Here is a 24,555-nt window from a genome sequence, read left to right as displayed (position 1 = left end):
CAAGTAATTTTCTAATTTAATTATTCCGTTCTCATAAGTTTGCATCACGATAATGCTCTATTATGAAAACAGTTTTACGTATTAAAAAAATTGCTTTAATCAAAGTTGAAAAAAAAAACATTTTCAAATAGAATTCTTTTAATCATCAACAGTTAAACAATCTCTTAGGAACATCACCCATTATTGCAACAATTGAACTTCGAACTATTTTTGGCACATATTCAGCACATAATTCATTATTATTTGTAATATAGAATTACATCATTTTGTGTCGTTTCCAATTGATAGAAACTAATATGGATCGATTGAAAGCACTCGACATATTTTAGTCGTTATTCTGAATATCAACTTTGAAGTCCGTCCATCTTCGGAGCACGGTAATTATTCTGTGCTATTGCGAATCATCGGCCGAAAGTAAAACTGAAGTGGCTCGTGCAACTTGTAAAACATTTCTAATTTTGGTAATTAGAAGTTATTTTGTACACACTGATGAACAAAGCAAAGGAAACATGAATCACTTTGGGGAAATTTTTCCAAAAAATCATAAAAAATAAAATAAAAAAACGCATAGGAAAGTTAGGATATTATCATAAATAAATAACTGTGACCAAACAAGCTGCGTATTTATTTTAAATAATTAAACTAATTAGAGTTAAGTGATATTAGTTGACGGTTGTCTGAACTAATTCAAAAATGTGTGATCAGATTTAATAATTATGATAATAATGATGACTAAATACTGTTTTAAATATTCCATTTTTATAGAGTTCAAGTAAACTGTCATGGGTTGTAAATTTGTCGGTTTCTTTGTCATAAAACAGAAAGAGTTATATTTGTTTTTTGTTTTTTCATAATATACGAAATATGTGCAAACAAGAAATTTGCTTATGAAATTATACTGCTCTTTAAAGTTATATTTTTCTCACATTCACCTTCAGTTGAAAAGTCCTTATAAACTTCACTGCCTACAGGGGATTCGCATACGGGCCTTTCCAACCAAAAGGAAAATGAAGTAAGTATTATTAGCTACGTATTATACAAAGAATCTAACCAAACATGACGGAGATAAGGTTTCAGATTCACATTTTGCAAAGTAACCTTTGCTTCGATAGCAATTTGCTTACTTGTTCCATTCTCTTGCATGTAAGCGCACACGAGACGGAGAATTTTCATGAGTAATCCCTACTACACACACACACACACACACACACACACACACACACAGGTTTATATTCAGTCACCTACCAAACTTTTATTTGCTTCCTTTAATGCCATATTTTATTATCTTCCCACTCGCGAAGCAGAATTAATTGCAACAATTAATTAGCAATATCAAAACCTTCAACGTCTCTTCAATAGAACCTTGCAGGTATCCTTGCGATCGAAACCTAATTACAATAAGTGACCTTTTTTCTAGTCTTGTTTTTCTACTATCTCCTGGCTCCAGGTTGTTAATTAAGGTACTGCCTCTCTCTCTCTCTCTCTCTTCATATTGAGTCAACAAAGCTATCTCTGGAAAGTATTATCGCAGGCAGCGGTTTTCTTTCTATCATCCTAATTGTAGCCGTACGTAACATGGCTCATGGCGTGGAGGTAAGACACACGCTGATCAAGTAGAAGGTGGGGTTGTGTATCCTTGGAAGGCAAAATGTCTGTGAGACTTGATTGCTTTCTTAGCTTCTTATTTTCGTTTTCAGGTAACAGTTAGGCTCTCCTACATGAAAATCTAAGAGAGGTTAGTTAAATGAAGTATGGTGAGATTGTGGATGATGACTCTAGGAGCATCACTTTCAATGGATTCTCGTCTCCTTCAGTGTTACTTGTTTCCTCAGATTTTTTTCCATTATAATATCTCTATTCGCATTAATTTTATATTTATTTTAGTTTATTTATTTATCATTTATTTTATTATGTATTTAATTCTTACCCATTTTATATTTTTATCTGTTATTTGCGATCTTCTCTTCATCTTTTGCACTAAATCTGGAGGAGCAAATCAGCTCTTCCAGATTTTTTACTCTCTTCATGATTTTTGATCTTCTCTGAGTCCACACCTACTCCTCCATTTTAGTGTACCGTTCCTCGTTTGTTCTTCTGCTGGTGGATTGCTCGTACATGCCAATTTTCTTGTTAGTAAATCCCTCAAGTGTAGTTGGAACAAGTTGGTGTCTCTGAGTCGTACTACTATAACTCTCCTGGAAAAATCATCCGAGCAAGTAATGAACAAGGCCGTTGTCAATAACAACGGTGACGTCACAAGTTTTGTAACCCAAGGGGAATGTGTGTCAGAGTTTAAGACTCTTTCCTGTCTCACGCTTTGTTAGTTTCCCTGTTATCATGAACGACGCATTTAGGAGGCAATTCCCAAGGTTTGCTACACAAAGAATATAAATGTTGGAGGTTATCAGATAATCCTCAAGTTTTCTAAAAGAACCCACGGTATTTGGTAAAATACCTGCGTGCTATTTCCCAAGATTGTTTGCTTCCCTCTGTGGATATGGAACAGAGATGCAAAAGAAGATTTGCAGAAAGTACAGTATGAACATCGTTTGCACAACTCACAAGTATTGGAAAGTGATGCGTATTAAACTTTGTCTGTTTTCCGGCTACGCTTTCGTTTTCATGTTAATCTTTGAGTGCTTTTGAAGAGCGACAGAGAGAGAGAGAGAGAGATTCGTCTCTAGTCTAATGTTTTTGGTCCTTTCTTTTATAATTTTTCACTTTTTATTATCATGCATATTCCTTTTAACATATATCCTTCAACATAGAATTTTATTTCCATTTATTCAACTATCTTCCTCGTGACTCTTTAAAATTCTAATTATTAAAGACTCAGTCATCAAACAATCACGTAATTAAAAAAAATAAACGTAATCAAGGAATTAAACTTTCTCCTACAGTTAACTTAAACACTCTCCTCTTTGCCGACGACCAAATAATAATTACAAATTCTGAAGATAAACTACAGAAAGCTATTTTAGATCTAAATGAGATATCCGAAGATTATGGTATGATAATATCAACGGAAAAATCAAAAACTATGGCCTTTAAAGGACAAGATCCAGCAAGAACTAAAATAGTATTAGATAACAAGATCTTAGAACAGGTGAATTCATTTAACTACCTAGGATGTATGATCACATATGAAAATGAAAAAGATATAAACGTAAAAATTGCAAAATATTTAAAAATATCAGGTGTAATTAACTCTTTATTTAAACCAAACCTGGTTCAAAAACAAACCAGGCTAAAAGTATACAATACATTAGCATTACGGGTCTTAATGTATTGAAGCGAAATCTGGACAATAAAACGAAAAGACAAACAAAGATTAACAACAGCAGAAATGAAGTTTATGAGAAAAACTGCAAAGTATACCCTATTTGATCACAAAAGAAACGAAGAAATTATGAAAGAATTAAACCAAGAACCAGTAATTGAAAAAATTAAAAAATATAAACATAAATGAATGGAACACGTTCAAAGAATGAAAACAGAAAGATTACCAAAACAAGCCTTAAAATACAAGCCATTAGGAAAAAGAAAACCAGGACGTCCTCTTAAACGATTCAACGATGACTTCTAAAGCCGAAACAGGCCATGCTAGGCCTAAATCCTTGATACGCAATGATGATGATGATGATGATTCAGCTTTTTCATTTTTCATCGTAAACCTCTTTCATATGTTTTTCTACCTAGTTGGCGATTAATATATTTCTATATTTAGCCTTCAATTTCTAAAGGATATTTCAAGCTTATTCTTTCTTTCTTTCTAAGAGATATTCGAGTTTTTTCCTTCTTTTTCAGAGAAATATGTTTCTAGGCTTATCTTTGTTTTTTTCTGAAGAATATAACACCATATTTCACGTTTATCTTTCTGTTTCCGAAGTCTCTAATCCCATATTTATCCTTTATTTTTAAACGATATAATTCGGTATTTATTGTTCAGTTTCCGAAGGACATATTTCTAAGTTTAACTTTTTTTGCTTCTGAAGTACTCCAAACTTTCCTTTCTTTCACTTCTCAAAGGACTACTCGATCTAATATTTTCCCTGCCAGTTTTGCTGATGACTTCCAATTGGTATTTCTGTATAGATTGTAAAGAATAATAATAAATAAATCTCTCAGGAAAACAAACCCCTTAAACTCTAATATGCAGGATGTCGTGATACATAGAATTAATTGTTTCTTAGAAAATATAAATCACGTTCTAATCATTCTAAAAAAACTGATCCTGGAATAGTAAATGTCATTGGCTCATATTGCATGCAATTTTCTCTTTATTTATGAGGGTTGATTTATAAGCTAAAGAAGTCGGTCGCTTTCCATAAATTTTTGTGATAATTCCTTAAATTAGCACACTTCTACTATGTTTCGGAAATCTTTAATAAACTCTGCATTTAATGACTATAATAATAAGCCATCCAAAGCGCATTCATAAGCATTGAGGATGATTTATGTAACTTTTTTTTCTTGGTTGATGAATACTTAATTTCGATTTTTAATGATAATAATCCCACACGATACCCTCAATAAACAGTTCATATGCATTTGTAAATTTAGGCCAGTGTTTTCAATGTGGAGTGAAATCCCTCTTTGCTAGGGGAGGGGGGGGGGATTCGTTAGAAAAAAAACTGCACTTTCTCGGAGCAAATTACTTCAAGAATCACTCTAGAATTTATTCATAAAATATCATTAAGATTTAGACAATATTTGAAATAAAATTTATAGTATGAAAATATACAAGAAAGAATAAAGAAATATTTCAGGGGGAGCAGGGTTACGTTAAAACAGGAAATAAATACAGTGTGGAAACTAATATGTTTCATAAACTATCCTTTTACCTTATTACATATGGAGGTCTAACTGCAGTTCTCGCTTGTATTGCCACGAAGATACATTTACAGGGGATGAAGCTGAAATCATTGTAAATAGGAAAATATTACACCAAAACTGAGTTTCGCATTTAAAATATGCAAAATATCGATCGAATCGTATCATATCCACCACGACCTTGGTGGAAATGATTTCTTATCTAACACGGAATCTCATTACTTCGTATAAAATAAAATATGTCTTTCCTTAGCAAACATAATGATTTTTATTTATAATGCACATCCAACACTACTAAAAATATAACTCGCTTACCGTAAGGCTGCTGAATTATAGATAGGTATATTCCATTTCCTCTTGGCGTGTTATCTAAATTCACTTTAAACCTGATATGGAACGTGTGCAAAGAATAGAAAAGCTCCACGTGCAATAAAATTCTTCATATACGTTTTCTGTTCAGGAATAAAAATCTATGATGCTGAAGTATTTTTAAACTAATTTGATGCCTGAAAATCCCATCAGCGACACCCCATTTTTAAATAACCAAAAAAGTCAAAATAAGTTTGCATTTTTATTACGAACACGTCTTAAAAGCGATCTTCGATATATCGTGGAAAAGATGATGATTTTAATGATATCGCTTATTAGGTCGCTAAAACGTGCACATGCATTTGTTTATATTTAAGTGAAGTCGGGAAAAAAAATTCGGAATTATCAGTGAAAGTTTGTGGAAACAGTAGAAACAGAGTCATCAAATAAAATGGCGTCTTTATAATTAGGTGACTTTGTTTCAACACTTATTGCTTCTTCTTCTTCTCCCTAGTGGCCTGTTACGGAGCTATCCTTAGCTCTTCTAAGCCGTACCCGTCCCGAGGATAAGGTGGCTAGCCCTATACCTCCAGGTGTGTCCTATGACTGTAGCCTGTGTGTTCACGGAGCCGGTTTGCATGCTTGCGGGATGAAAAACCCCAGATAAACTAGGGGGAAAAACCCTGCTGTCCACGCCCAAGACCGGCTAACTTGGCTATGGCTGAGGAAGATCCTTAATCTCCTCACATCGGCGACGGGAATCGAACCTAGGATACTCCTTTTCTTGGCATATGGTTGCGAAGCGCACAGCCACTAGACTAACCTCGAGGAATCATTTATTGCTAAAGTATAAAAATAAATAGATGATGATAGTGTGAGAGAGAGAGAGATAAATTACAATCACTTCTGTAGTTGCTAACATTTCACGTAATATATAAGAAGTAAATCATATGATAAATCTAGAAGTGAGTCTTATCAATAATTCTTTATTTCTCCCTAGTAAGAGAATGGCTTCAGAGAATATTCTTATCCATCTTAAACAAATCATCATGAATAACCAAGCAATAAATTATTTACTTTAAAACCATTCTTGTAAGAAATTATTACGGTGACAACCTCTCCAGCGATGCGCTTCTGTTAATAAATTCTCAGAGTGAAGCTGTAGCTGAATCCCTTTAATTTGGTAGCATACATCGGATGACGAGATATAATTTCGATTCATCTCTATTCTCAAGATGAATCCTTTGGAATAACAACTGTCCATAACTCTTCATAATATGAAATCCGATGGCCTATTTAATTGTGTACATAATTCATGAAATTATCGTACACCGTCTGCTACAAAACGGAACTTTCGGTTTCTATGGATACCATGTGTAGTTCATCACTCTTCCTAACTGTATGTGAATAACTGGGATTAGCTAAATTGCTCTGAATATGTATTCTCTATTTCATCAAAGCTTACAGTATTTCCTGCTCTTGTTCCTGTTTGTTTGATTTATGTTATGCTGCTTCGATGCTTGAGATACCTTTCAAAAGAGAATCAGAGAGTGATGCATCAGCTGTTGGATGTTTAATGTGAAAAAAAAATGTATTCAGTCACTCACCAATGAGACTAAAACGAAGATGTGGCAAGCCAGTAACTGTGGTAGAATTCTGCCCAAATCACTTACTTGATATATCCGATTTTTTCTTCATTTTGAATCTCTGATCCGTGTCTTCGTTTGTATTAACCTTACTTCCTTCGCTTAAGATTAAATTCTCCTCTCTTGTACCGACAACGACAAGATTCTTTGGGGATGGGGGGGAGAATAAATTCCAGTATAGTTCGTACATCATGTAATGAATACGTTCCATTTTTCTATTGCATTCTTTACGCAACCATTGAAATGAGGTAAAAAAATGTAAGGTGAATAAAGATAAGAAAATATTTGTAGAGGAATACAAAGAAGGCGATGGTGAGTGAAGTGGAAAAATGACTTATGGTAAGTGCTGCATTTTGTACTACCATTGTCGTACAGCTGTTGCCATGCAAACACAGGACATTGTCATCGCTTCAGACAGACACAGTAAGACGGCAATTTATGGAAAAACAACGCATAAAAATCAAATAAAAACTAGGAAAATGAAAGACGCATTTTTCCTGGAGAAGTCAAGCTTGGGTGTGTATGTATGTCCGTTCTTGCTCGTCACCATGGCAACCAGATAAGAAGTCGCGGGACTTATCACATCATAATGTCTTTCAGTCTTTATTCTAGAGAGATCAACAAATAGAACTAACACGATGTAGAATTATTTGGGGGGAAAATAATAAGATCGCGTAAGACATACAACTCTAAACATGAACAATCTTTGCCTTTTCTTCCTTAAAGGTAGAGATAACCTAGTTGGGCAATAATGTGACGAAGGTTTGCTGATAAATATGACACCGAGGTTAGGAAGCAATCTTGGTTCGGCTTTAGTTTATACGTCAGTCTACAGGATTAAGCTGTGGAACGAACAAAAATAGAGTTTGAAGAAAAATTGCTTTTTCTTTCTTTTTCTTGTGAAAAGAGTCGCCGTTATTGTGCCAGAACACCGGATTAATCGCAGTCTCGTTACTTTGCTGCTTCACTTCTTCATTTGAAGATAAACTATCATAAAAATATAAAAAATCAATTTAAAGAACCATTTATTCACAGTCAATTTAGATTAAAGTTTCACTTATAATCGATAGATGGAGCATTTATTCTTTTGTTATTTGTGTATTAGTTAACGCTACCGAAATTTCTATAGTTTTTTTTTTTTTTCGTTTTTATATTTAGACCTCTGGTGTCTATTTAAACAAAGTTTTGTGATATATCATGACTTAAGTCGAATTTCTCAACAAGCATGTTGAAGTATCAGCCATAGTTTCTCCTGTTTGTGCAATTATTTAGTTATTTCATGAAACACTTTGTGGAACAAAACCTTTTTTTTTTACTTTCCATTAGCTACGTTGTGTGGATGGTGGATTCTCTGTTTATCCAAATTATAAAGGAAATTGGACAAAATAATGGAGGCTTAATAACAATTTTATCCGTTTTTCTACTAAAGATAAACCTCCTCTCTCAACACATCGCCACAGTTTTCTGGATTCCATGTTTTTACATTTTCTCTTATTTCACTAAATTGGTCAAACTACAAGAGTCAGACAGTCTCGAAGCATAAGGATTATATCCGTTTTCTTCAATCTGAATGGTTGGGTCTTGTAGAACACGGAATTTCTACTAGCCAGGACACTTTGGAACAATATACAAATTGTTTACATAATCTGCTTCAGATATTCGAGAGGCAACTAAAGTTGATTGGCATTGTTTGAGTAAATTTCAAAATACAAAAATGCGAAATTTTTTCTTGTTTTGTTCTTATGTAATTAACTGTGTGTGTGTGTGTGTGTGTGTGTGTGTGTGTGTGTGTGTGTGTGTGTGTGTGTGTGTGTGTGTGTGTGTGTGTGTGTGTGTGTGTGTGTGTGTGATTAAATTAGATGTCACAGTAGTAAATAACACAGTCCAACACAATTTTTGCTGACTTTTATATGAGACTTGTTTTTTACTAATTTGGGTGCGCTGATTTGAAATATGAAACCCATTTTTCTCTATCACCTCAGGTTTTTCCTCTATGGCATTTTCTATTTGCTAATTTGTAAGTTTTTGATAGTTTTAAGGAGGCAGTACTATTTAGAGGATCAAAAAAATCGATTTTTTAATATTATTTTCTGAAAGTATGTACTTTTAAAAATCTGTTCCTAACTTTTTATCAAGACATTCGAAAAATTCCCGAAGATATAGCCTATTATTCAAAGCGGTGCGCAGATCAGAATCGGAGAGCGCTCGCTCACCGCTCTCGCTTGTTAGTAAACGAATAAATGCGTAAGAACCTGCAACGGCACGTACTGGCGCTTTGAATGCGATAACATGCAATTAACAAGACAAAAAAAAAACTCGAGACTTTATTGAAACGTTATAAGCGCTGATCATACTTTCACGATCGATTAACAATTGACTGATTTCGATCGTTCTTTGTCCGCTATGACGCATATAGCATTCATTTGTTTTAGGCAGTTGTCATCGCCTACTTTTCATCACCAGTACGTGCCGTTACAGGTTCTTACGCATTTATTCGTTTACTAACAAGTGAGAGCGGTGAGCGAGCGCTCCGATTCTGATCTGCGCACCGCTTTGAATAATAGGCTATATCTTCGGGAATTTTTCGGATTTCTTGATAAAAAGTTAGGAACAGATTTTTAAAAGTACACACTTTCAGAAAATAATATTAAAAAATCGATTTTTTTGATCCTCTAAATAGTACTGCCTCCTTAAAACTATCAAAAACTTACAAATTAGCAAAAAGAAAATGCCATAGAGGAAAAACCTGACGTGATAGAGAAAAATGGGTTTGATATTTGAAATCAGCGCACCCAAATTAGTAAAAAACAAGTGTCAGATCATAATCAGCAGAAAACAAATTTTTTTTGTTGGCCAGTGTAATTCATCTATTTATTTTTGAATAAACAGCTACAATAACACTCATCTTCTGTTCCACGAGATTCTTCTTCTTCTTACAGACTAAAACTACATTCTTTTCGTCCTGCTCTCCGTTATATACATAAAGATTAACCGGGGCATTGACATGCCATCTTCTACGAATGTTGTAAATTCCTCCGTGGGGAAGTCCCCCCATACAAAGATTGTTTGCCAGTTCCTTGAAGTTCTTGCAAGTCTCCCTTCGAACTCACCTCGCACAATGAATCTCTTTCTTCCTGAGCCTTTGTGACTCCGACATTGAGTGTGTCCTATCTACAGTGAGACATCAATCACGATAACTTCTGTGCCGTCAGCTACTTTGTCGGATGTCATCTCTTTATGTGTTCCCAACTGCAACGGACAACCTCTTAGTGACCAAGCGCAACTGCAGATATCGCTACAGCAATGCGACTTACAGCTTATAATAAAGAATAAAAATTTTATTTACATATTTTATATCCGTCAACAGATGGCGCTGTTGTAACTTTGACTTCGGTTTTTTTTTTAATTATGATTGGACCCAGAAAGGAACAAAAAATTAGTAAATTACTAATCGACATCTTGCGATAGTAGCGCCCTCATGTGCGTGATTTTTCATTAGAGAGGTAACAAATTATAGTCTTAAAAACTATTCAAGTTTGTTTTATATTTATTTATTTTTCTTATTCTATATGTTGTCTAACAGCGCCACCTACCTATTTAAGTTTGTTTCAGTATTTTGACAACCTCTCATTAAACAGGTGCTAGAATAGCTCATATTGACCTATCAGAGAACATTAGGGGAAACTTTCCAAACTTCTACGAACCAAAACAGTCTTAGATTTTATTCGAACATTCTCTCTCTCTCTCTCTCTCTCTCTCTCTTTTTCTCTCACTCGCTTTTGGCAGTAATAAATTCAAATGACAGTTCTCCATCTACTATATAAATAGGACACCAGTTTGGGATGGCAATAATAAAATAATTAGCATTTAATGGTAGTCTTGCGAGACACAGAAATGACAAAAAAAAAAGCATAAAATTTCGAAAGTTCTGTATTTTTTTACATAAAACTTATATTTCAAGAATCTACAACCACTTGGATCTTTGCCAGAGTGAGGTCTTTAACCGGCAAATGGAAGCACGCACTTTTTTTTACTTTGCTTAACCTGTCTGTCGATAAAGTCAGGCATTTGTAGGTTCAGATCAAAAAAACTAACTGGAGCTATTGATAAACGTTCAGTTTGGGAGCACATTCTCGGAGAACTCATCACGATTTACTGCTAACCAGTGATTTTTTCTTGCAAGTCCAAATCAAAACAATAATTTAGTTATTATTATTATTATTTTAATATGTTATAATACTGAGATTTTGTTAAATCACAATGTTATTTCGAATTCGCCATCCGAATTCGAAATAGATTTCGCCACCGGGGGGAGGTGCTATCTTCATTCAAATACGGATCTTTGAAATCTACCCTCAATAATTCAATCGGTAAAGATTATGCCTTTTAGTTGGAAAAATCTGGGTTAGAATCAGAACACGGAAAATCTTAACGAGGGTTTTTCAACTGTAGGTGAGTTATTGATGCTCATATGGATGTGGAAAAGTATTTTTCTCCAGGTTTCTGTGGTTTTTCATTCCACAAAACCACTTAAAGAATGCACATAATTGACAATTATAGCAGAATATGTAGAGAAACGTTTTTAATAGATAAAAATTGAATTATTATTAAATAAAAAATAATTGCATTACACTCACAACCAAAAAATTGTGATTTACTCGTAGATAAAAATATTTTTCTCCAGAAATGTTATTTTACATTTTGCTTTTTTCAAAATGTGTAAATATCCATATATTCGGTGTTTTTTTTTCGTCTGTATAAGAATTTTGGTTTACATTGGGCATTTTCATACCTATTTTTCTTTTTTGCAAGTAGGGTTTGCTAATTTTTCAGCGTAGTTGTCTGATAATAAATAAATAAAATAATAAAATATTAATAAAAACTTACTCAAGCCGACTTTCCTCGATACAATTTTAGAAGTCAAGCCTTAGTATTGATACAATATCTTCTGGAATATTTTGTCAGGACACTTGTTCCATTGGCCACTGAATTTGAACGGGCTAAATTGTTATTGTACTGTCCCGTCTTTCAGTAAGGAAAGGGGGGGGGGGGAAGGGAACAGATAAAGACAGGGCGTTTTGCATCTTTGTCTTATCACTAACTTGCACTTTAAAGGTTGATTAAAAAAAAGCATTTGCTTCTGGGACAAAAATATTATTATTATTATTATTATTATTATTATTATTATTATTATTATTATTATTATTATTATTATTATTATTATTATTATAAATTTTATTTTGGTTAGCATCTCTGTGGATTCTACAAAATCTGATTCTGCTCTATGCTGAAATAAACCAGTTTTATGTTTTTGTAGAAAACCGGAGTACCCAGAGGAAAATTTATATTCAACCGAGACCGATTTACTCAGTGAAGAAAATATTCAAACCAAAAAAAAAAAAAAATACGTTTATGATTTTGTAAAATTTCTTAGAAATGAAGGCGTGTTAGGTACAAACCAGCTGACTGTCCTGTCATGTGATCTCGTTAAACACACAAGACGTAGAATGAGAATCCTACGGCAGAATTCTCCTGGAACGATGTGCAATTTATTTATTTTTTTTTTATTGATTTTCTTCATCGAACATAATCTACTTGTTTTCCAACGCTACTTCTCATCAAAAAGACCTTGAGACGGTGTGTGTGTTGAAAAAACTTTTAAGACTCCAAGTAAGAGCTCATACATCAATTAGAAAGAATATCTGTAGCACCTGGAGAATGGCAAAAATCTCCGCTTCCTACACATATCCTTTCATCTCAGGTAGATTAACTGTACCGCCTACTGAGCCTCCAGTCATGTGACCACGCCACGTGCGAGAGACCAGCAATAAAACAGAGAAAAGAAAACAAAGATTAGTATGAAGGTGCTAAAATGGGATTAGGAGAGAGTGAGAGGTAGGAAAACAGACCAGAATAGAAAAGTAAAAATGGGGAACATCACGCACACCAAAATGGAAACTTCTTATGAATTCTTAGAGCATATCTTGGGATAAATGTTGCTCGATTTATCCCATTTTCATTTTTATTTTCGATTTTCATTTTCAATTTTACTTGGTGTGCCTTGTTATTCACTTTGATTCTCATTTCTTTTATTTTGTTTCTATTTATTTTTCAAACCAAATTTCAGTGATTCTTCTTGTAATGTAGTTTGTTTATTTTGAATATCCGCATGTCTGTACTCAATTAGACGTACATCTACATAGTTTACTTCATCCAAGGTTTTATTTATTTTCCTATTATACTTGTCTGTAGCTTGTTGTTTGCTCGATACCAGTTCTTCAAAAATCATTGCCATCTTTTCTACCATTCCTTTTAACTTTATTTAGGACTTTTTTTTTACTTTTTTCCATCTATTCTCTATATCATTGTTCCTCGCATTCCAGAATAGAATCTTATGAAACCCAGGTTATTTTATGTATTCTCTTATGCTGGAAGATTGTGCTGCCTAACGTTAAGTTATGCTGACCACAGAGTTTCATCAATAACTCATCATTTGCATTTCTCTCTCCCAAGCCATGCTTATCCATAATGTTCTCCAACTCATCATTATTTGTACAGGCGTTAGCTTTAAAGGCATCAATTATATTAGTGATAAGACCTTTCACAGCAATTAGACATACGTTTTACCCACAACACTTCCTCTGGTGCAGTTATACCGCCAATACTATCAGAAAAGAACCTCTCCAGAGGTTCTTTTCTGATAGTATCGGCGAGGTTGATATTTGATAATACTTTGATACCATGAAATCAAAGACTGCATAATATTATGTAATACTCCACCCTTAGAACTCATAAACTTAGGTTTAAGTTTTTTAAATAAACGCTTTAAATATTATTATTATTATGTGACACCTCTAAGGAGTCCAATGACTCATCCAGGGTGGGCACCCACTCTTCCACTGCTCAATCCATCAACTACAGAACCGCATCATCTACACCAACGCCATCTATCACCGACGATCACCACTAGTATTTTTACAGGCAATCACAAACATTCATGCCCAGGGCTGGATTCGAACCCGCAGTCTGTTGGCTGGAGAGCTGATACGCTAACCACTCGGCCAACCAGGCTGGCTTGCTGGTAAATATAAACAGAATCAAAATTCGAAACCAGTTTTATGTTTATAAAGGAAAACAGGAGTACCCAGAGGAAATCCACAATCGACTGTGGGCGCCGGCTAAATACATCGCGATCAAAACAATGATTAAGGTAGGCGTGAATTTCTTCCATCCTGATTCTCTCCACTCTTCCCAAAAATAATAAACTTGTCATACGTTCAAAAGGCTTATAAACGGAAATCTTATTAATAAATTTTTCTGTTTCTTCGTACAGTATATTTGATTTGCTTGCATGCACTCTTCTCTATTGTTCATACAGTGAAAGAATTCTCAATGAACAAAACTAAATTCACTGAATAGAAAAATTTCTATCGTGTCTTCGACTGTAATATATGTAGTTTCTAAATGCATTTTTGCCTTTATCTTTCCTTCTATTTGTTCAGTCGCGATTTTTATTATACCTGGCTTTCAGCGCATTTTCTAGCATTAACAGTGTCAGCGTCACACGAGATGCATCACATTTTTCTTCACTGATAAATTAGCTGTAGAGGATATTAGCTTTCAATGTACGAAGCATGACTGCCATTGATCTCGCTACAAAAAAATATGTCATTAATAAACACATATTCATTTGATTTCCTGCCTTCGGTAAATCTTTGTGATGGCAATATTTATTTATTACATACGACCAGGGATCTATTTAAATGATCAAAAACGGATATGAAATTTTGATGCAGAGACATTGAATCTATTGAGTCTAATTTCGAAATATTAGACAATTAGGAGAGCACGTGATGTGATATTTTCTAACACAAAAAAACGAAAAGATGACTAATTAAATAAAACAAGGCCATATGTACAGGACAATAATAAATAATAATAGAGTAGAATTATAATAATATGTGTTAGAATAAGAGAAAGATAGAAATAATAGAAGTATGTTAGAATCATAAACTTCGTCAGGATAAGTTTTATAATTGAGTGAATCTATAGAGATAGCAAATTTAAAATGACTGAAAACATGTTTGGTGTTTAATGATAAGTTCCCATTGTTGCGTCATTGCATGAGATTGCGCACCATATCGCTGTGAGACTGATATGAAGTGGAGATAACAAAACGAATACACGTTAATGTTAGCTCGAATGTTTATGGAAACACCATACGCCATCTTGTCTGATTACACGATATTGTAAAGGCCATTATCTCTACAATAACATACTACATTATTTAAATTATTTTATACAATAGCAACACACTTTCCAAAGATTAAATTGCTATGTGACTGGACATCGTAAAGATTATGTAAGAATTGTGTTATGTCGATATACAAAACAGTAGTTCAGACTGTGAAGTGATTTATAGTCAACCACAGTGGATACTGGTAGGCTTCTTAAAATAATAAGTTAATAGAAGATCCTCAGTATTATATCAATGAAGATAAATCGCTGCGTCAAGGGAATGTTATATTTTTACTTTACGCTCTTTATGCAAACCACAGCTTGTAGAAGAAAAAACAAGCAGACATCATTGATCTGGAAAAGGCGTAAGAGTTTGTTATAATAAACACACTCTGCGAAGCACTGAAGGAAATCAAGATAAGTACTGTAGGTGACGTTTAAAATAAAGACAGAATATGATAGTAAAACTCCAAATCTGCTAAAAAAAACTTTCGGTTAAGAATACAAAAACGTATCTAGAAACAGTACTCAATAATAATAAAATGTTTGAAAGAGAAAACGTAACAATGGATGTCAACTAATTTAAATTGAAATTGTGCAACAATATATGGAAAGAGATAAGCACGAGACGCCAACAATAAAGTTGATGCAGTGAGAAATGTAATAATATATAAATTAGAAATCTGCATTGTGAATAAAGAACAACAATACATGATGTACTAAAGGGATAAAAAGCATTTAATTTTTAATTTTAAAATCACGTGTTTGGTCTCTCTCTCTCTCTCTCTCTGCTAAGCTGATGGTAGACATTGTGCCAGTTTATTGTTCTATATGTTTGTTAGCGAGTGTACAGAAAGTCGTAACAAATAATAAGAAGTACTCCTGGAGTTAATCGTGCGAGAAGTCCCCCCTTTATTGGACTCCTTATGAAAATGAAGGCGGCTGATTGGCGAAATGAAAAATGCAACTGTGGTGTGTGAGTAACGGAAACATCAATTGCAGTGGTTGGGGAAATTACACATTACTTAAATCATTCGAAGACATTCCGTAATGAAGGGTGATTGCCGTGTGTCAAAGGTTCTCTCCTGTTCGAAAGTCGTCTGTCATTGTCGACCGTGCAGAGATAGAGAATGTTGCTGTAAGGAACACACATAACATCCTCCTTATTTAATCCTGACGCATTTGATAAACACAAAGGGACTCATAAATCAAGGGGGTAGGGATTGAAGAGGGGAATGACGCGTTTCGAAGATCTTTCAAGGACAGATCCGTTCGATCATCGACGGTGTACTGAGATCGCTTTTTTTTTCCCTTCTTTTTTTCATAACGAGCTGCATGATGAATGTTGCTGTCACCGGCATACGCCACAACTCGATGCAGTGGCCGCATTTGGAAACAGTCTCCATCCCTGCTCGGTAATTGGAGCTGGAAATGCCATCACGAGGAAACAGGAAAGGATTGCATGTATTTGTAATCACCGCTCAGCTTGTCAATTAGGTTGGGGTTGCAAAAGTGTGATGAATTCTTCTCATCTTCATTCGTACTGTTTGCAGGCAGAGAAGAAGCTGAAGATGTCATCCCTGCCATCCGCTTGCTTGTATTTCATTTATTCGAGCATTTAGCTCATTCTGACTTCCGATAAGCAATCAGTAGCCTTTGCATTCTTCAGGAAACGGGTCAGAACAATCAAAAATCTTTCTCTCTCTCTCTCTCTCTCTCACTCACACGCACACACACACTTTTCCTCTTTGACACAGTTCTTCCTTATTGCTTCAGTTGTTTTTCCAATTTTTATATCTTTCCTTACAGCATCCCTTCTACTTTCTATCTTTCTTATACTCTTTTCTTTCACGAATTTCTTTCATTTGGTTTTATACGTTTTTTTTTTCTTCTTCTTTCTCTTCCTTCTGTCTTTCTTTCAATTTTTGTGAATAGACAGCAAAGACGACTTGTGTGCCGATTGCTCTTTATCTGCCCGCATCCATCTCGGTCTTTGATGGGCATTTGGGGTATAATGTTGGCCTCAGCTCTTCGTGTCACTTAGATACGGGCTGGCAATTTAACGATCTGCGGCCTACTTTCAGTGGTGGATGGCAAAGAGACATTTTTGCCAGCCATAAAAAAAAAAAAGTCTACAGGGAACTCGAGTCCGTAAAGATAAGCAGAGGAGGACGGAGATGCCCCTTGCGTCTCTGCTAAACATGATCTCCTCCTTTTCTCCAAATAAACCTGCGTGTTTAACTTAGTGAATTCTTAAAAGAAAGTTGACCAGAAAAATGACCGCCTTGGGTAACATCTTTTTTTATGTGTAAGTCTCCAAAGAAAGAATATATTTATAACTTCTGTTCTGCCTAAAAGTCGCAAAGAATTTTTCTTGCAATTGCCTTTTACTCATCCATCGTCTTTAGAAATGGAACCGAAGACAAGAAATGTTAGCAACAATCTCTCTCTTACTCAAAGAATACTCTGTGAATTGTCGATAGATGGCGCACTGATCGCTTTGGTAATCCACTTGGCATTTTGACAGCGTATTCTAATAGAACTCTGAAATCAATTTAAGTTGTTGCTATTTTTTTCTCAAGAGTCTGCTAATTTCTTTTTTTTTTTTTTTTTACAGGAAAGAAATTCCATTAAACATAGTGGACAATGAAAGCTACGAAAGGGATGCTGTTTTCTATGTGGAACTTGGTGACCCTAAGACAGAGGAAGGTAAGCTGTTTGTTAAAGAAACAAAAAAAACTTATATATATATATATAATGAATTGAGTTCCATTTGCAGTATTTTGTTTTATGCGGTTAATAATGTGAAGGCAAATCTCTTCTCGTTGATTACGTTTTCCAATTAGGTCTACTCATGCGCAGTAGGAATGATCTAAGATCTCTCTTTTTTTTTTTTTTAATTTAATTTTTCCTATGAAATACACTCTGATGAGTTCTCGTGACTTATATCTTTCCTTACAATTTTCTTCCCTCACACGAAATTTCATTGATATATAAGTGGATGTGTTAGTTCGTTCCTGACTCACCAGAGCTCCACTATCTGCAATCTCGCAATGCAGAGTAGACCGTCTGCAAAAAAAAAAAAAATGCAGCTTATATGTGTCTGCTAATAACTGATAAGAGAACAAAAGACTAATCTCTGTCTGGTGTAAACAAAACCGGTTTGGAAACCACTTAAAATAGCTTCACTAAGAAAAAAATTGTAGGGCCTAATATCATCGTAAATGGTTAGTGCACATAGTGAACGATAGCTGACTATAAGAAGATCGATACTTGATCTTATTTTGGTTGTTCCTTATGAACAAGAAGAAAATCTTTCCTAGTTATCTCTCTGTTCTTTTCGTCTTACACTCAGTAGCTTCGGATGATATGAATCATCAGGATATTATCGAGATTACCACGAGAAGTTTCTATGACTAATCATCACAGCAAATTCTCCGTTAAGGCTATTTTTCCCTTGTGCTGTTTTCACTGTTCTTGCTTATTTTGTTTTAGCAATTGTTTTCACTGAGTAAGTTAGTCTCTTGGGGAGACAAACTCAACATAACAAAATGGTTTTATTTTGTAATCGATGTTGTTTTCGCTTTAAGATTGTTAAGAGGAAAATACGATAGGAAGATATGAATATCTTGATCATTATAAATCTTTTTTTTTTTTGAGCACTAATATGTAATTAGAATGTTCTCACCACCTGACCTCAGTTTGCTTTATTAATGAAGACATATATCATGCCTTGAACTTAAGAAACCTAAGGCCGATTCTCTTGTTTCATTCCTCTGGAGATTTTTACAATCTTAACAACCTTCTCTTTCGTCTCTGATCGCCAACTGGATTTCTGCCAACACTTTTTTCTCCTTTTTCATTTTCCAATGTCTTTCGATACGCATACGTTGGCAATTCAGCCCGACCTTCCCACAACATCGGCTGCATTGGAAAATTGACGAACTCCATTTTTCCGATATTTTTTTTTCTGCCTTTCTTCATGAAAGCGGTTAAAAAAGAATCTAAACGATTACTTTGCGTTCATCTTCCACTAAAATTCATGCACACTCGACTACAGAGAGAAGTTCTGTAGGAAAGGAAATAATATACACAAGTTCTTGTTTTTTTACTGAAGAAGTTGCCAATTCTGTTGACTTCTTCTTGAAAGTGTAGATAAGTGCTACTTCTACTTTAAAAAGCGATTGAGTTCTGTCTTATATTTCAAAATAGCAGTTAGGCAAAAGTGTGTCACTAGATGGCGTATGTAAATCGACCGATAAAGGAAGAAACTGCTAATTTTTTTTTTTCAGGTACTTTGATGTTACCTGAATCGGATACCAAAGTTAAAAAATTTTTGAATTAAATTATAGATAATCAATTAAAACTTTTTTTTTTCGTTTACAGATTATTTCAAGGAGGAGACGGATCAAGATATCAACGAAAATTCGCCGAATGTTGAACTTTCCGAGGCTGAAAAAATAGCCCTTTTAGGAAAACCACGCTTGGGAGATCATTACAAAGTACAGATTAGGATAAAGGAGAGTAAAGAATTTAAGGTATGGTTTTGTTTTAATCTTCTTCTCTCTCTCAACTTCTTAAAAATATGATAAAAATAGATTAATTAATGTCGCATCGTATGGTATAAAAATAAAATCGTGTAGGCAAAACAAAATTATAAAGATTAACTCACAAATCATCCCAGCTTAAACAAGAACTGGACAGAGAGAGAGTTGTAGTTCATCTATTTTTGTAAGAACAGTTCACCTAGGTTTTCTCACTGGTTTGTGCTTATCTTGCCAAAAGACTTTCTATATTAAAACGCATGTCCTTCTCCATTAAAAATGAAAGGCCTTAATGGAACAAAGGAAGACTAATTAGGTTTAGTAAACGGTGTCCTATTTTGCTCTATTGTGACAACACTAGCAGAGAATTTTTTTTAGACTTTTTTTTTTTCGTTAGTCGAATTTTATTTTTATCTTGATGACGACATCTTCCATCTCAATTGCTTTAAGAATAATTGAAAACACTTGGGAGAAATCCGTTGTTGTAGAAATGAAGAATGAACTAGAAAATATTATCATCTACGTGGAATAAGCAGTAAAAGTTTTTTTTTTCTATGATAAACTAATGCTAACCAGGGTGACCACCCAGCAAAAATATTTGGTACCAACTTATGCAGGAAAAAAGGTACTAGATCTGAAAAAAAAAAGTACTACATTTTTATTTACTTTCGTTTCACTCTATTTAGGACATTTTACGATATTACTACCTTATTATCATAGATGAACTCAATGTAAAACTGTTAAATTAACACATATACGACAAATATGAAAAGAAAAAAAAAGTGAAAACTCACCTCACTGTAGTCATCTATGAGTCCAAGAGCTGCAATTGTCAATCATCAAAACAGAAGTCTCAATTGTAACTCTAGCACTTCACATGTGTATTAATTTACCATATAATGTTTGTCTCATTTTAGTGTTTAAAATAATGTAACATTAAATTTTCAGTTATTTAATATGCTATTTACATATTTACGGGGGTTGCCACTCACAAAAAAACTGGAAGTATTTATTCATTATTTTTATCAGATTTTGCTAAATTAATTAACTCTTCAGAAATAGTAAAATCTGTAGCTGATGAATGTTTCAATTTTTCTTTTGTCAAAAGGAGTCCATTCATCAAGAAAGTTGCAGTTGATTTCTTAGTTTATTCTTATTTATTGTCCCTGCTGAAAATATTCTTTCAGTTACTGCTGATGAATGATAGAGAGGCACAGTACAGCTTTAACGAATGTTGTTAAATTAGGAAACATTTGTTCTCCTACAGCATTTTTCATTTCAAAAACTTTATTCTAAAAAAAAAAATCTTGACCTTTTTTCAATGCAGCTACAGTCTTCAATAGTTGCCATTCTCTATCAAGCTCTTCATAACGATCCTAGATATATATTTTCTATATCTAAAATTTGACCATTGTCGGCTGGATTTATCTTTACAATGGGATACAAATTACACTGTGTATCCATAAAAGATGGTTACTCACAGTAACCATCTTTTATTGATACACAGTGTAATTAATTTAATTTTTTAGTGTAAGTATTTAATTTTTCCACTTGTTTTCATTGTTGTAATGGTCTTATAATGCGCGAGAAGTGTATGAATAGCGAAGAATATATGTACATTGTCTAATGCCAGTCGGATTTAGCCGCTCATTGTGAGCATTTTAAGCTGTATTAGCTTTCTCTTGCGATGGCGGATTTCGGTTTTTTTTTTTTTTTTTTGTGTTTGAAGCGATCTGAGGGTTTGTAGTCCGCTGCCGGTCGAATCAGTTGATTTGGGTGCCCATCCGTGACTGCGAAGAACCCCTCTGCAATGCCTATCATGTAGGTCTTGATATCTGGAAGGTTGGCTTCTCGGTGTAATTGGAGGTTTCTGATGAACCGAGGGACATTAAACGCCATTCTCAGGCATTTGTTCTGGATCGTCTGTAATCTGTTGATGTTTCTTTTAATTGTTTGTGTCCCCAGGTTGGTGAGGCGTAAGTTATCTGATTTTATCACCGATTTGTAGAGGAGAATTTTGTTGTTTATGTTTAGGAGGCTGTTCCTATTCAAGAGTGGATATAGCTGTGCTGTGGTCTGATTGGCTCTAGTGGAGACACTATTTATGTGTGTCTCTAAATTTAGATACTTTATATTTGGTAGAGATGTGCCAAGGGATGATTTTTCCAAACATTTGTATGCTTGTATTTCGGTTCTGCTTTACGTCTGGTGAAAAGTACTGCAGAGCTTTTTCCTGGGTTGATTGCGATACGACATTTGCTGTAGTAATTCTCTAATTCGTTGACTGCTCTCTTCAGCTTGTTTGTGGCCAGATGTGGACGTAGGGATCTGGCTATGGTAATTGTGTCATCGGGGAGGTGATGGATGAGGACAACTTGGGGAGATCTGCCATGTATAGAGGAGTAGGGAGGACAGCAGAGAGCTTTGAGGGACTTCAGCCATGAACCCTAATGCTTATAGTCCTTATAAGGACTGGCTTAAAGGGGCGAAGCAAGAATGCTTTTCATATTCCCCGTTATCTGTAGAGGACAGTGTAAGGATAAGGTGTTAGTGAGCTATTAAAGCTCTGATCATGGCAGGAGGGTAACAGCAATAGCCGAGCCTCAGTTAGAACTTCATTGGCTACAGCATTGCCATCCATTACCCTCCAAGGGTATTGGATTGAATGAATCAATCACCGCATCTTACGGTCGAACCCTAATGCTGACCTAATGTAAAATTCATATAATTACAGTATATAAAAATCAAAAAGGTGTAACATTTTATTATTAAAATACTCCGAAAAATATTGAATCATAAAACATTTTTCAATATTTGCATATAAAATAAATTATAAATTTATTTTATATGCAAATAATAACTAACAATAAATTATATTTCTGATAAATCCTTTTTTTAAGTATAATCAAAGTTAGTAAATGAAGAATCTTCATGATTAGGGTATACAGAGGCTGTTATTCACATCAATATAAAAGTTGAAATTCAGTCTGGATAGTGACCCTTCTTATAATGCATTGTAATATACACGTCCCAAAGGATGTGTGCTTTGAATTATGGGCATACTAAAAGAAAATTTATTTGAATTCAGCTACCTCTATAAACAAATAGCTTAGTCGTGAAAATAGCCCACTTCTCCATAACGCTACTATGCCATAGGTTACTAACCTTGCATGGGTATGGTTGTTATAAAAAATTCTATATCGATACGAGTGACGTCAAAATTTAAAAGACTATATTGATTATTTACTCCAGTAGATTTTTTTAGAATCCGATAGAAAACTAGAGACACACCCAATGTCGATATATATCTTAGTTTCATACCTACTTTTAGAAACTTCTCCCATAACTAGCACCAAGTTACATCATCTACGATTCAGTAAATTCCAGTGACTTTTCCCCTGAATATAATATTCCGCGATAAAAATAGTTCCATCACTAAGTAACCATGCCTTCATTTTACCGTCTTGCTCTCCTTCTAGAAATCAAGTCACCCAATGTAGTTTTCCGTTATGTCTTTCACCATCCATTCAATGAGACCATTACGATTTAGGTCAACGATTCGTTGCCATGGGCAACTGTACTCTGCGCGGCCATTTTATTTAAGCGCAATCCTTAACCTTTAGTACAGCTCGAAATCTGATCTCCCATGAGCAACACACCACGTGTGGGTGTGTGTGTGAGTAGAGGAAAGGCGATCATGGAAACGAGTAGATAAAGTCTCTTCGCTGTCCTGCATACTCTGCATGCAGATCACTGCAAGCTGAAGTATCCAATCGCGATTATTTATGTATATCCTTAAATACAAGCACCCAGTGGAGTTCCAAATAGGAACGAAAGTATCCATAGAAACAAATCACTATCACTATCTTTCTTTTCTTTTATTTAACCAAGAATAACAATCCTATGGTTCATCTACAGTTATATTAAATAACTGAGACACTTATTCTTCCGGGCGCGATGAGCACAGCGCATGATCAGTCATTAATATTTCCTGTTGCACTAAAAGCCAACATTTATTTGTTTTATGTGTTCTCTCAAAGCTTCTCAATTGACCTAAAGAGGTATTTCCTGATTAGCGTGATGTTCTTTTAATTTTATGATATAAACTATAAAGTTAACTTTTTATCTTATATCACGTGATAGGTTTGCCTTGTTGTGGACACAGGGGATTCGTCAGCTAGTATAATATATGAGATTTTATATAAAATGAATGTTTATTTATTAAAAATAACTTTAAACATCGTTTGAATTATAATAACGAAATGTAAGCAATCATTGTGATTATGTGGTTGCTTATACCAATTAATTAAACATAGTTTGTTTATTTCTGAATTTTACTTTTTTCTTCCTCTAGAATACGGTCGACAAGCTCTTCGAAAAAGCCAATATTTCCCTAACAATAGGAACCTCCTCGTGGAAAGAACAATTTTTAGGAGTAATAACCGTGAGTGCCGGTGAGTTCATAAATCCACACATGGTTTTATTCAGTGATTATTTGCGGATATATTTCAGTTTAACTTCGAATATAAATTTTATAATTCGGAAATTAAACTATTAAGTATATATTATGATGATTAAATTCTAAGCATAGGAAAAAAACAGTTGGTAATTGAGAGTATATTCATACGGATATGCACAGTTGTCATGGGTACCGAAAACATCTGAAGAGAAAGATAAGAACAAACAGAAGGTAGTGGAAATAGGAAAGGAAGAAAGTAGATAAAGAAAAGATAAAGATGCATGTGTGTGTGAGTGAGAGAGAGAGAGAGAGAGAGAGAGAGAGAGAGAGAGAGAGAGAGAGATTGCCAGCAAGGGAACAAAATGAATCTCAGAATTGAAAACAGACGGAAGAACAGACACCAGTGAGCAGATGTGCAACAGAGAAAAACATAAAAATCTGCAATTCTTATGAAGCAAACAGCAAGGAATGGAAAAACAACAGAGCGACTGACAACATTTTGATTAGGATCGCAACGTCTCGAGCA

General features: G+C 34.4%; 1 protein-coding gene across 1 annotated transcript in view; it reads left to right on the top strand.

The window, feature by feature from the left end:
• The window catches only part of LOC150101622 (sodium/calcium exchanger 3-like), a 76,111-nt gene that overhangs the window by 39,178 nt on the left and 12,378 nt on the right, over positions 1 to 24,555 (top strand). Inside the window, exons 2-5 of the mRNA XM_090400396.1 lie at positions 17,644 to 17,735; positions 19,182 to 19,214; positions 19,413 to 19,564; positions 23,925 to 24,024. Coding sequence (XP_090256522.1) covers positions 17,644 to 17,735; positions 19,182 to 19,214; positions 19,413 to 19,564; positions 23,925 to 24,024 — 377 coding nt within the window. The remainder of the gene's footprint in view (positions 1 to 17,643; positions 17,736 to 19,181; positions 19,215 to 19,412; positions 19,565 to 23,924; positions 24,025 to 24,555) is intronic.

This window comes from Typopeltis vanoorti, chromosome 11 (genome assembly GCF_054136105.1).
Source record: "Typopeltis vanoorti isolate ZY-2024b chromosome 11, IOZ_Tvanoo_1.0, whole genome shotgun sequence".
In the NCBI taxonomy this organism is placed as follows: domain Eukaryota; kingdom Metazoa; phylum Arthropoda; class Arachnida; order Uropygi; family Thelyphonidae; genus Typopeltis; species Typopeltis vanoorti.
This window is presented reverse-complemented; position numbering and strand designations above follow the sequence as displayed.